Raw genomic sequence first — 13318 nt, 5'->3', positions numbered from 1 at the left:
TTCTCATGAAGCCGGACAACTTTCTATATCATAGTCATTAGCTCCGCCCAACAGGTAGTAAGCTATTTTGGATTGAATGTGGATTTTTTTTTAAATCTCGGAAATGTTCAAACTCATGTGATCACCAAAGTTGGTCAACGTAAAACACCAAGACATTGAAGATGCTGAATGACAAACAGATTTTTGATATCTCAAATGGTGTTGCCATGGCATGGGATTAAATGAATGACAAAAATGGAAATCAGGAAGAGTCTCATATCTTCTAAGTGCATTGTCTAATTTAGATCAAACTGGGGTTCTATATTTTGTAATATTCTAGTCTGTATTGGTGCTTACCAAGTATAATATAAATAAAACTGCAACAGAAAAATAGATGAATGAATCATATAACAGAAAATGGAATGGGATATGTGCTGATTTATGAATATTATGTCTCGGTAGGTCAGCTACCGCATTTCTGTTTTCCAAAAAAGTTCTCTCATATTGATCTACGGCTTAAATCCCCTCGTTCTGACCCTTGATGTCAGTGACGTGAAACTTCAGATGACTCACTTACAGGAAGAGCGAGTTTGACACGATTTTATGATTACACGGTGATCACAACACTCACTGAGCAGCAGAATTAATGACCTTATCACGTCACGTCTAACAACGTTATTTTTCGTGACTATCAAAGTCAGTTCAGGCCTAAGGCTGCGTTCTGATTCTTACACCAATCTGTGTCCGTTTAAACACAGATCAGGCGTTGCCCTTCTGTTACACATTTCTATGCTGCATCGAAGTGCATTTTGATTGCACCGTAGCCTCGGATGACGGTTCATCTGGAGGTGTTATAAATCTCTGATAATTCACAGGGCGTGAAGGACTGCAGGTGTATCCGTGCAGCAGCGAGCATGGAGCTCCCACACCCCTCTCCGCTTTATATTGGAAGTCTTAGCACACGCTCACTATTTTTCACCAGCGGTTCAGACCCGGCACCCAGTGATAGACAGGCATGTCATCTCATTTTTTGTGTGCCTTCACAGCTGTGGGTGCATCAAGCGGTGGATGAGATGCTTTTGTTCGGTGTGTCTCACGAAGCACAGATGCAGGAGTTCACAGCTTAGATTGGGGTACGATCTGATTTGGCACTCGTGTCGTTTGCAGCTTCCTCTCTCACGCGCCACCCACGACACAACGGAAGAGATTTAACCCCCTCTTAATTCAGCGCAATTCTATGAGGTTATTGTACGGTGGGGCACATCAGGAGTCGAGCCAGTGCGGTTAGACAGTGCGATCCTTATGTGCCATATACCACACGCCACCCCCTCCATCTAAACGGACGCTCTATGTGTCAAATTCTAAAGCTGGTCTCTCTCGTTTTCAAAAGGACCCCTCCTCGCATACCCTCACTCCCATTCATTTCATCTGTGGCTCGCTCCCTGCCATAACACAGCCACACAACAGGCAACTCTCTCAGCCCTCCCTGTTGCCATGACAACCCCACCTCCAGCCGCTGCTTCTGTTCAGTCGGAGAACACATACGTAAATATTTTGTGTGCGCATGCGTTGTGTGTACAGACACATCAGACCTTTTGCTCGTAGGATATAGACCACACACCCCTATATTGAGTTGTGCATTTGAGCAATTACCAATTATATCTTAGCAAATGAGGAGCCTAATTATCAAATCTATATTGTCGAGAAATATAGACGTTGTTTGAAATGAATCTTTTGTTCAGCAAGCTCTGCATATAAATGAGTTGAAGGCATCTCTGCAACATTAGAAGCAAAACCGACTTAATTTGCTCGGGCGGGTTTGAAATGCATGTGGCAAAAGTGAAGCTTATCCATCCAGCTGCCTATGGATTCAGATACTGCCTGCGTCTAAAACCAATGCTTCACCTCCAGTTTAGAGTGCTAAAATTCATGGATGGATATGGTTTGAAATTAAGAGGCTGGTTTTGAAAGGATTGAAGCTTCCGTGAAAGAATGAGATCAGAATACAGGAAGTGGGCGGAACATCAAAGATGGGATTAGGATGTTGGGCAAAATTATGATGCCTGTGGCATGGGTATTATCAAATTTGTTTCCAATTCCAATTTTTCCAGTGCAGAAACAGAAACAGTAGGGGGTGGTTATAAAGAAAAGGCTAGGATGCGTTCAGTGTCTTAAATCTACATCCCTAGGCATTAGAATTAATAAAACCAGAATTCCCCTAAATGTGTGTATAGACTTCCACATGTCAGTTTTTAAAATGAATGTGAACCTAAACAAGAAGAACACTATATCAGTTGAATAAATAATAAAAAGTGCCATCCGTCCTCATGCCATTCCAAACCTGTATGTCTTTCTTTCTTCCTTGGAATACAAAAGGAATCCAGACAATAAAAATCAGTGGGGTCCAATATTGTTTTAGACTCTTTCACTGCATAGATAAAAATAAATTTTTTTAAATATCTCCTTTTGTGTTCCACGGAAGAAATAAAGTCATTTGGGTTTAGAATGGCACCATTTTGGGCTGAACAATCCCTTTAATGTAAATGTAGCATTTAGAAAACTTGCAGATGCATTGCAGATGTTCATATACAAGGAAGCCCTCATTTACAAAATGTGCTAACCAAACAATCCTACTTCTACTTATCCGAGTGTTTGAGTTGTGTATGGATGAGTAAGTCATGTTCTCCTACCTTCTTCCTCACTGGATTCCCTCTGAATGGTGCTATAGACCGGGGTCACAATGGTTGCACTGGTTGCAACTGGAGTGCTCTTGGTAAAAATGCCACTAATAAATCTTAGCATCTTGCGGTCACGTGCTGAAGCCCCCTGGGACTGAGCTGTTCTAAAGTCTGCTACCATTTGACCACCTTTGCACTTCAGGAGGTCCTCGGACAGACAGTTCAGGTCACTGTTGTCCAAGGTGCGACTCTTTCCTTTGCGTTGAGGCTTGGTAATCAAGGCGACAGGGGTCGGAAGAGATGTAGATCCCGCCTTTAACCTCTCAGCTCGAGGGCTTTGGGTTCGCATGGCTATGATGTCCCCTTCAGTGGGCCTCTTCATCCCAACACCCCCTCTCTTCATCGGGTCTTCATCGCAAGGTTTCACTTCGCTTACAGCCCACGATGCCCGAAAAGATCCAGGAGTCGGGCTGGTTGGGGACTGGATCCTGGTCCGACTGTCCTTACGGTCAAGGCTCTTGGAGGAGGCATGGATGCTCTCTCTGGACTCCTTGAATTCACGGCCACCGCCGTGAGCTTTAAGGAGTGACACGGGCCGCTGGGTCGCACGCACTGGGATGTCACCAAGATGCCTGGCTACATCCCGGGGGAAAGAGGTTTGAGGGATTTCAGTGGATTCTCTGGCTCTTCCATTCTCTGTGGAGGGTGAGATCGTTGATTTTTGGGGATGAACACCATCTGCAAAACGTGCCTTGTCCTCCCTTGGGCTTTGGAGTATTTCCTGTTCCACAGAGAATTTGACAGATTCTCCAGCTTCCAGCTCAACAGCCTCACCCATTTTCTGCCGTTCCTGGCCCTCATTACTGGATCCAGTGTGCTTGAGATGTTTCGCTCCATCAGAATCGTACACTGCTCCCCCCACAGCCGGCCTGGACCTCTCCAACTCATTCTCCTCAGTGGTTTCTACCTTCACCAGCGTGAGGGAGATAAGGTAGGTGGTTTTTGGCTGTGACGTCCCGGTTCGGTTCATGTGGTCCAGAATTTCTCAACAGACCAAGGACAGAAAATAAATTCAAAGAGTCAAATAATCTTCTTCTTCGCTTGTTCAATGTCTTCCACAACAGAAAGAAATCACAGAAAGAGACAATTCAGGCAAGTATGTCAAAAAGAAGTGAACCGTGACCTCGTTCCCTAGACTGGGAAAAAATGTAGCTAATGTCCTTTGTGCTCTTTCACACCTTCATGTTTTGTCCTAGACTTCATTCTCTTCATTTTGCTGTCCTCTCACACCTATTTTAAGCATGCAGACATGTGCCCACCTCTCCACACCTGCATGAAAAGCATGCTCCCGATTCCATTGACTAAATTCAACAAGAGACAGATTCGTAGGCAAAAATGACAATACACGAGAACGAAACGGGCTCGAAAATTCCTTCAAGGACGACAAAGAGTAAAATTACATCTGGGAGACATGCAGAACTGGTAACCTCAGATCAAGGCACATCGTTTCACCAACCTGCTCCACGGCGTGCGCAGGAGACGCTGACAGACTGAAGAGTCAAACTGGGGAGTCAGTCTACATGCCACATGGATCGGTGCAAACGTTCACGGCAAGTCCACAGAGAGAGATCCCAGTGTCCCCACACAGAGTCTATCCATCATGCCTCCGGTGATCGGTGCGTCAAGCAGTCGGGGATGTCAATAAAGCAGACACGCAAGACAATCATGCTTCGTTCTAGAGTGGAAGCTGCATCTCACGCCAAAGGTTTAGATGAGTCACGCATCATGAACAAGGGTCCCTCAGATCTCTCCAGTGGAAGGTCTTCTTCAAACCCACGCAGAACGGCACCGTGCAGGAATACCCTGCTCTCTCCATCTCCTGCTTCTCTCTCTCTCTCTCTCTGCCCTTGTCACCAGCCAGACAGCTCCCAGCCCCTGCTTTCCACAGCCTGCTACCCCCTCCTCTCGCTCTCCCTCCCTCCCTCTCTTGCCTTCTCCCTCTCTTTTCTCTCGCTTGCACACTCTCTCCTGCTTAAAAAGCGAGAATCAGTGATGTGTTGAGGAATAAAGACAGACTGTAAAGCTTGCGAGGTTCTGACAGCGAAAGAGGGTCAACCGCACAAGAAAAACACAAATATGTGGTTACGTGCAAAGCTAATCGAGACTGACACATCAATCAAGCAAATTTTGCACCAGTGCCGTATCAGGCAGCAATGTGCCAGATATCACATTCACAGTCAGTACAGTGATTCAGGAGCCGCCGTGTCCCCCCCACCTTTTCTTTCCTAGACACTGAGCTTGCTTGTTACCAAGGTATTCCGAGGCTAAACTCCTCCTCCTTCATGCACTGATTCCATCTAGTCTCTGGCTCCCATTCGCTATCTCCATATCTAACCCCCTGCTCTGTGCACTCACTGTCCTTGCCAAGGTGTGTATGCATGAGTAAGTGATTGTGTGAGGGCATGCAATATTATTGACAAATTTATTGACTGATCTGTTTGTCAAGTGGACTTGATTAAATTGTACATTGAGTAAATACTACACTCGAATTGATTCAATAGACTCTCAGAAAAAAAAAAGGTACAAAAGCTGTCTCTGGTGCAGAACCCTTTCAAAAGGTACTAATATGCACCATTTAGATACTAATATGTACACCTTAGGTACTAATATGTACCTTTAAGATACTAATATGAACCCGTTAGGGTACAAAGGTGTACCTTTTGAAATATCGCCTAGTGACAGCTTTTGTACCTTTTTTCTGAGAGTGTAGCAGGGATGAGAGTAAAAAAAAAAAAGCTGTCCCATGTAAGACTATTTGGATGTCTGGAGAAAAAAAAAATGACATCACCCCATTGAAATTATATATATATATATATATATATGTGTGTGTGTGTGTGTGTGTGTTTGTGTATATGTATGTATATATATATATATATATATATTTCTAAGAAATAATCTTGTAGAGGAAGGAGTTGCCTTTTTATTGACAGTCGTATTGAGTTTACAAATCAATAATATATGCTATTGATTGCTATCAATCATGAAGACAGGTGTCATATAGAACACAACTCAACTGAACATTTAGGAAGAGGGCATTCAGTTATTTGTTTGAATGTCTCTCATTTTCTTTTCTTTTTATTGATTTGCTTCTTTATTAATTAGTGGATTAGTCACTATTACTATTGCTCATAGTTAAGGTTAGGGATTTCAAAAAAACTCTTAAAGGGACAGTTCACCCAAAATTCCCCACTGAGATGTTTTTCAAAATATCTGATTTTGTATTCCACAGAAAAACAAAATGCATGCAGGTTTGGAATGGCATGAGTAGCTTAAATTCTGAAAGAAATTACCCTAGCAACCAACCACAAGATGCTAGTCTAGCAACACATTAGAAACCTCTCAAAACACCTTATTAACTGCATAGCAACATCCTGGCAAGCACAGGTAAATGCCACTCACATTGTCATCAGAAAATACAAAGCACTACTTTGTTTATATATATATAACATAGTATTGTTCTGCTAACTATAAAATTTCCCAGTAGACATCTCTGTTTTGGAGATCTCACACTCATAAATATATTTTCCCCTTTCTCTTTCTTCCCTAGTTCGCTGTCACTCTGCCTGTCTCCCACTCTCTTGGCTCCCTGCAGTAAGCAACATTTAAATGTGTCAGTCCTATTCTCAAATCCCTATGCTCAGAAGCCAACAGCAATGACTTCCCCTTTACAGTTTCCTTCACTTTTATTTTATTCCCATCAAGCATAATTTGAATCATCATATGACTATGTGGGCTACATAAATCATATTCAAAGAGCATCCTCTTGTTTTCTTACTATTTGATTCTGCAAAGTTTGTTTACAGACATCATTAGTGATGCTGGTTACTGCAAGTGAACAAATGGAAAACAATAAAATGGGTTAAAAAGTCTAGGGACTATATGATAGAATTTATATCATAAGCTACCAGAATACCTCAGAGACCACCCAGAATATATTAACATCACTGTGGCAAGTTTTACATACAGTGAGTACTGAAAATATCGTTTGAATATTAGTTCTGGCTTACAGAAAAATAAGGTGTGAGATTATGCTCATAAAGTCTTCATATTGAGCCAGTTTGACGGATGCATAAAACGCTTACAAGAGGAAGTGCGCGGAGGAAGTAAATTATAAGGAGTATCAACAAACACTATATTAAAGATGCATTAGTCAGTGACACCATATATTCTGACCTTAAAATATGCACACGCCAATGCTTACAGCTAACACAGTACATAAATGTTTATAAATGTATAAAAGTTCAGAATTGAACTTTATGTCCTGCTCGATCGATACCAGATTAAATCAAATCAGACAACAAATTTCCCCCCCCAAAAAAAGTGTAATCTTGTGGAACTAAAAATAATTAGGTCAGATACTAAGCGTAAGAGTAGCACTCAATAGACAGGTGGTGCCTGAGATGAAGAGGATGTGGCTTTGGTGGGCAGCAAGAGAGCGTCAGACAGGAAATGGACCAGCACTTCGTGTTCAAAAGCTTGCCAGCATGACGACGTCTCTAAGATGGTGCTAATGTTTCAACCTGGGCCTCTTTAAATTAACATCCACGATTCTGATTCTACATCCGGACTGTAGTAACAGTTCATCATCACAGACTAATGGAGGAGCATGTGCATTTGGAGACGTCTGCTGGATGTATAATTCAATTTAACATGAGTTAAAACATTTATGTTCCTTTTTATCTGTCTGCCTTCCCTAAAATATACATTTGGGACATTTTATAATATGACATTATTACAAAACTCAAGATAGCGAATATAATACTGCAAAAAAGGAGCTTACACAAGGAGCTTATGAACGATTAGTAAACTTGTTTTCTTCTGAGGATGATCTAGATACGAAATACTATCAGAATCTGGCTCCAACATAGAGTTAAACTCAAACAGCGTGCAAGTCAGTCTTGGTAAGTCCAGACCCCTAAAGACCCTTAAGTCAACATCACACCTTGCAAAACGATATACGGGAATCTATCAGCAAGTGTTTTAGGGGACAAAATAAAAAATTTCATGACAGGCTCACCTTGAATGCTGTGGAGGAAAACCTTTAGTCCTGTCCTGAGCTGCTGGTCCTCAACCCTCTCCAACTGTTTGAGAAATTTGTTTATGGTGTTTTGCAAGCTTTCATGTCTTCTCACCTCAGCTCTAATTGCAGTCGAGTGTGTAACTTTATTTGTGCTATTCATATTTAGACCAATGTGACTGCTCAAAATGCATGGAGTTTCTCCTGTAACCCATCAGCATTTCCTGCCCGTTCTTTCATGTCAATGTCACGTACAGAAGCAGAAAGCTGTTCAGACTCTAGGTATGCAGCTCAGAGCAGAAGTAGTTTGCTTGCATGAATTTCCTCTCTCTCTCTCTCTCTCTCTTTCTCTCTCAGTTCACTTCCTGATTTTAAAAAGAGTCACCATCTCATAGGCTGCTTTCTCGCAAACAGGATTTTGTGGTAAATTCAAGGCAACCGTTACAAAAAATAATACGACTTTGGTTTCAAACTGCAAATAAGGTTTCAAAAAGACATACTCACGTTTATTTTCAGATTTAGAGCTGCAATGGTAAAACCTCAGTACTGATATAGGGGGAAAAAAACATATGATACCAATGATACAAACAGGTTTGTCAGACAAGGGTAATTTTCATAAAGGTTATGTCAGGACAGATTGTTTTAATGTTATATATTTTAATTATATAATAAACAATTAACAATCAATTAATAGTTAGATTTTTCTTTTCATTTTTCTTTTTTATATTTCATATAATATTTCATATAATTATTATTAAATAATAATATTTAATAGTATGTTCCTATTATGGCCACTTACCGTATTATGATTATACTTAAAAGGCAATGCTGTTTGTCAGAAATGGGTATTTTTTTAAAATGTAAATTCGGGCAGTTTGTCACATTAATATCTGGGACAATACAAGTGTTACAAGTTTTATCATTATTATTTAAAAATTACTTAATTTATTATTTATAATAGGCTATCTGTTATTGGCTTAAGTTATTATTATATTTTTTATATTTTATATAATATGCTATAATAATGGGTTACCATTGTGACAACTTATTCTATACAGTGTCAACATGTCGCTTTATTTTGTACTAAATATTTTAATGTATGTGCCTACATAAACTGACATTGAGAAATAAACCTATCCTGAGAAATAGTAACTGGACTGAAATGTGTGACAATTAGCCTCAGCCTACCCTATACAATTCCATAAAATATAAAGTAATATTTGGCATTTATGGGAGTTTCTCGCATGAGATGTAAAAACGTACCTAAATGTGAATTTCATAGTGTCATCGGGGATTCATAGTGTCTGATTCAGAATGTGGGCCTGTCTTTATCATCAGTCCTCAATGCAGCATCTTGTGTCTCACGCCCGTGACGACAGAGGGCGGGGATGAAGTGTGACGCGGTTTGTTGCTACTCTGTTCAGCCAATGATGCTTAAGCAGCACACAAGCTTCACTTCAGCGCTGTTTTAAATATCAGTCAACAAGGTGCGAAGGCTCGCTATTTACTGTAATCATTAAATCAGAACCCTCTTATTATTAGCATCTCAATAAACATAGTAATATCCCGAAGCATTATAAACAAACTCACGTTAAGCATGAAAATGATGACTTTGTGTGCAATAAAATACTTGCCTTCTCTTTCATGAAGCATGCGTGTTTGTGGACAGGTGGGCAAATTTACTGTGAAACCGTCCCTGATCATGTCTTCATCTCTTTAAGATGCTTAAGGTTTTTAATAAAATGAGTATGATGGCTTCTGTGGGATAATTAACAGCGAACTTGTTACATTATGATAATGCGCGTGTGCTGTTTGGTGGCAGAAGCGTTTGCTATCGCGAGAGGACAAGGAACGATAGTTATTTTTATAAATATATAAAATATATTATATAATTGTATTATATTTTATATTAATATTATATTAATATTATATTATATTTATATTAATTTCAAACACTTCCTTCATTTAAAAAATATTGAGATAAGAAAGGGAAGCCAGGTGTGTTTTTTCCCCTGGCCTTGAATATGGATTTTTTTTTTTTTTTCTGATTTAATATTTTGGACATCCCGGCTGTTATTTGTATAATTTTCATACGGTAGGTTTTATGTCAACGAAAATGTTCATGGCAAAGATTAGGAAATGCTCTCTTCTAGAGTCGAATCGCGTGTATTACAAGCAAAGCACGTGAGAGAAAGTTCTGCCGCTAGAGGGTCTGCGGTTGTGATTGACGTCACCGGCTGGTTCAGCCATAGAGATGGGAACCGATTTCCGCGAATCAGTTCTTTCGAACTATTCTTGTCAAAGAATCAATTAAAACGATTCAGCGATTCCTTTATTTCATGACCTACTTGCGTCATCACGTAGTCCAATGACATTCCGGCGTACATCCTTTAGAAACGTTTCTGTATGTAAGGAACACATTTCTGTTTATTATGTTTTATTTCAGTTTTAGTAACAAGAGTAGTTAATGGTAATTTCATGTGTATTAGTTCAGTTTGTTGCAGCTGTGATTCAGATATTTAAATATAGTTATTTAGAACCAAAATATAATTTACATTGGCATTAAACAATGAAAATTTTCATTTAGTCGCTGACTCCAGGGGCCAGTTGCATAAACTTAACCTTTATGTTAAGACAGTGTGTCTTTAAGAACTAGTCTGACCAATTAGCAGTTAGCTAAGGAGTAATCAGTTTTCTTTTTTGATTCAGCTTAGACTAATCTACGTTTTTATATAACCAAAAGTTTTAAATATTTTGATCATTCTTAAAGAAAAAAAAATGAGATGACTAACTTTTAAGACTTGTATAAAACTTTTATGCAACCGGCCCCACGAGCTAGGAGCGATTCAGATTAGGCTGTTTTGCGAACTGGTTCAATTGATTCATAGAAAATGTTCGACTCAAATGAACGATTCGTTCATGAATCGGACATCGCCACTGCTGCTCAGTGCTCACCACAAGAGAAGAAGAACAGCTTCTAGCATACTCACAGCAGCCAAAACAACATCTGTAGCACATCATTTCATCTCACCGGTAAATGCCTGAAGATTCAACATGGTTTGCGGAGGATTTACGTGCTCGAAAAACGCCCTCTGTTCGCTAAATGTAGTTTATATGGTGAGTCGCACATAACGTTACATGAATATATAGCTCAGCTAACGTTAGCAACGGCTAATCCGGTATAAATACTTAAAACATTTAGTTCACTTTATCTCACAATTTGTACTGAATTTAAGGCGTGTTATGAATATTTTACTGTATTTATATTTAATATAAAGGTGTCTGTGTAAGGTCATATGTGAGGTCTTTGTTTTCTAGCTATCAGTAGATGAAATAGCTAGCTGCTTATCTTCATAGGCGGTACTAGTTAAACAAAGCCTTCTAGTTTTAATTTCATTAAGGAATAAAAAGATCGGTTTGAAGTGTTAATATTAAGATTTTTTAGATTGTTTGTTGACATATCTTCTAAATGATGATTCGCCATCCAGTGTTGCATAGCCGCCCCTATGTTTGTGTAATCTGTTTTCATTTACTCGTTTTCTCTAAGAATAAGTATATTTCTTAATTACACTACTACATATGTATTTGTGTCTATTTCACTATTGATTGCCCTGGAAAATTTTTATATGGCAGCTTTATGTATGTATCTGTTAAAACTCAAATGTCTTGTCAAATATGGTTGAGTTAGTATGCAAGCTTGCTTAATATGATACATACAGAACTGAGTTACTGTTCATACTTCCATAATGCCTCTGACTCACACGAGTGATGAGAATACTGGGTTAAAAGTCATGGTGTCACAGTCACACTTAGCCTAAAATAAAGGACTTTGCACTCAGTCAGAGCTGTAAATGAGAAGGTGTGTTGCTAAATGACTTTGGGTGGCGTAGTCTAGTGGTTAAAGATCTGTGCTAGTAACCCAAAGGATAAAACCCTTAAAGGTAAAGCAGTTTCACCTCAGGTTGTCCACAGGGATTGCTTTTGTTATGAGTGTACTGTAAAATTATTGATTAAATATGGATCTTAAGCGGAAAAGTCAGGGTTATCACCATTCGGACCACTCTGTGGTGTGTTTGGTTTGGTTTTGGTTCACAATGTTCTCCATAATGCTGTAATCATAACCCTCATGTTGGCATTTAAAGAGGAACTGTGTGCACATTGTTCGGTCGGCTTTGGGTTTGACCTGTGATATGCTGCCCATGACAGTAATGCTGTTCGGTAAGGTTATGTTGAGACGCATGTTGCTCTCTGGACCTACAATCTTTATCCTGCTGCCCTTTGCTTTGAGTTATATAGATTCCAGACAAACCCTTAAACTGTACATTGACCCTACTCGCAGCTTAGCTTATAGAAATGATGTTTGATACACATTTTAGAAGTGTAACAGCATGTGAGTTGTGCTTCATGTTTCTGTTACAGTAGTTGTTATGAGTTTAAACGAAATGTAATGTACTCATCTTTAGGCACTGCAAAGTTGTAGACCTCACCTAAAGTCAACATGAAATTAAAATTGGCCCTATTTACTTATTGTGAATGATTCTTCAGTGCATCGGGTCATCTTGTTATTTTTCAAGTTCTTCTCTCCAACTACGTGGTCATATATGGAGGCCATGCCCAGTAAGCCACTGTTGGTAGTTAGAACTACACCATCTGGGGACAAAAGGCATCTTTTTCCATTGAAGGCCATTCATAATTTGCCATCTCAAAAGGATATTTGCAAGCAACAAAAGAATCGTAACTTATTTTATTTGAGATTTTTTTGCCAGTGGACTTTTTTATTTATTTATTTATTTAGTTTGATTTGATTTGATTTTACTTTTGTTTTATTTATTTATTTTTTTTTTTTCAATCATTAGTTTTTTCTTTTGTTTTGATTTGTTTAAATTTGATTGGCTTTATTTATTATGTATTTATTATTTTTATTTAATTGTTTTTTTCCCTGGCAAAATTGTATTTTATTTTATTTTGATTTCTTTTGTTTGTTTTGTTTGGTTAGTTTTTACTTTTTTAGTTTGTTTTATTAATTTTTTCAGTCAATTCTATGGATAAATTGTAATTTAAATTACAGAATTAGTAGAATTAATTCATTTAAAATGAAAGTTTGTTGTAACCATGCCAGTAGTGTTTTTATTGTATTTTATTATTATATATTTTTTTATATATAATTTCAATCAACTTAAAAAATAAAATCGAATTCCTCCCTAATTATTTTCTCTTTAAATATCTTGTTTAACTTGGAAATGTGTCACATACATTATGAAAGTGAAATGGGTTGTGAATGCCGTTTCATGTTGACTTTAAGCACAATATAGTGTTTTCACATACATTCTTATGTATTGTAAGGTTGTGACACGTTTCTGATTGGTCTTTTTTTCGTCCTCAGCTGGTGGGTCTCCTGTTGATTGTCGTAGCAGCATGGGGGAAAGGCTTCGGCATTGTCTCCAGCATCCACATCATCGGCGGCGTGATTGCCGTGGGCTTCTTTCTGCTGCTGATTGCCATTGTGGGACTCATTGGAGCCATCCATCATCACCAAGTCATGCTTTTCTTTGTATCCTTCAGAAGCCTTTGTACTGCCTGTTTT

At 38.9% G+C, this 13318-nt stretch overlaps 2 protein-coding genes across 2 annotated transcripts in view; one reads left to right on the top strand and one right to left on the bottom strand.

Moving 5' to 3' along the window:
* The window catches only part of LOC107714923 (arf-GAP with GTPase, ANK repeat and PH domain-containing protein 1-like), a 21273-nt gene extending 16712 nt beyond the window's left edge, over nt 1-4561 (bottom strand). The window contains exon 1 of the mRNA XM_016520922.1: nt 2670-4561. Within this exon, the coding sequence (XP_016376408.1) occupies nt 2670-3687 (1018 nt within the window). The 5' untranslated portion in view covers nt 3688-4561. The remainder of the gene's footprint in view (nt 1-2669) is intronic.
* A 6096-nt stretch (nt 4562-10657) lies between these two features.
* The window catches only part of LOC107714922 (tetraspanin-31-like), a 4292-nt gene continuing 1631 nt past the window's right edge, over nt 10658-13318 (top strand). Inside the window, exons 1-2 of the mRNA XM_016520921.1 lie at nt 10658-10851; nt 13118-13313. Of these exons, the coding sequence (XP_016376407.1) occupies nt 10789-10851; nt 13118-13313 (259 nt within the window). The 5' untranslated portion in view covers nt 10658-10788. The remainder of the gene's footprint in view (nt 10852-13117; nt 13314-13318) is intronic.

This window comes from Sinocyclocheilus rhinocerous, unplaced genomic scaffold, assembly GCF_001515625.1.
Source record: "Sinocyclocheilus rhinocerous isolate Xijiao unplaced genomic scaffold, SAMN03320098_v1.1 scaffold28, whole genome shotgun sequence".
Classification (NCBI taxonomy): Eukaryota; Metazoa; Chordata; class Actinopteri; order Cypriniformes; family Cyprinidae; genus Sinocyclocheilus; species Sinocyclocheilus rhinocerous.
This window is presented reverse-complemented; position numbering and strand designations above follow the sequence as displayed.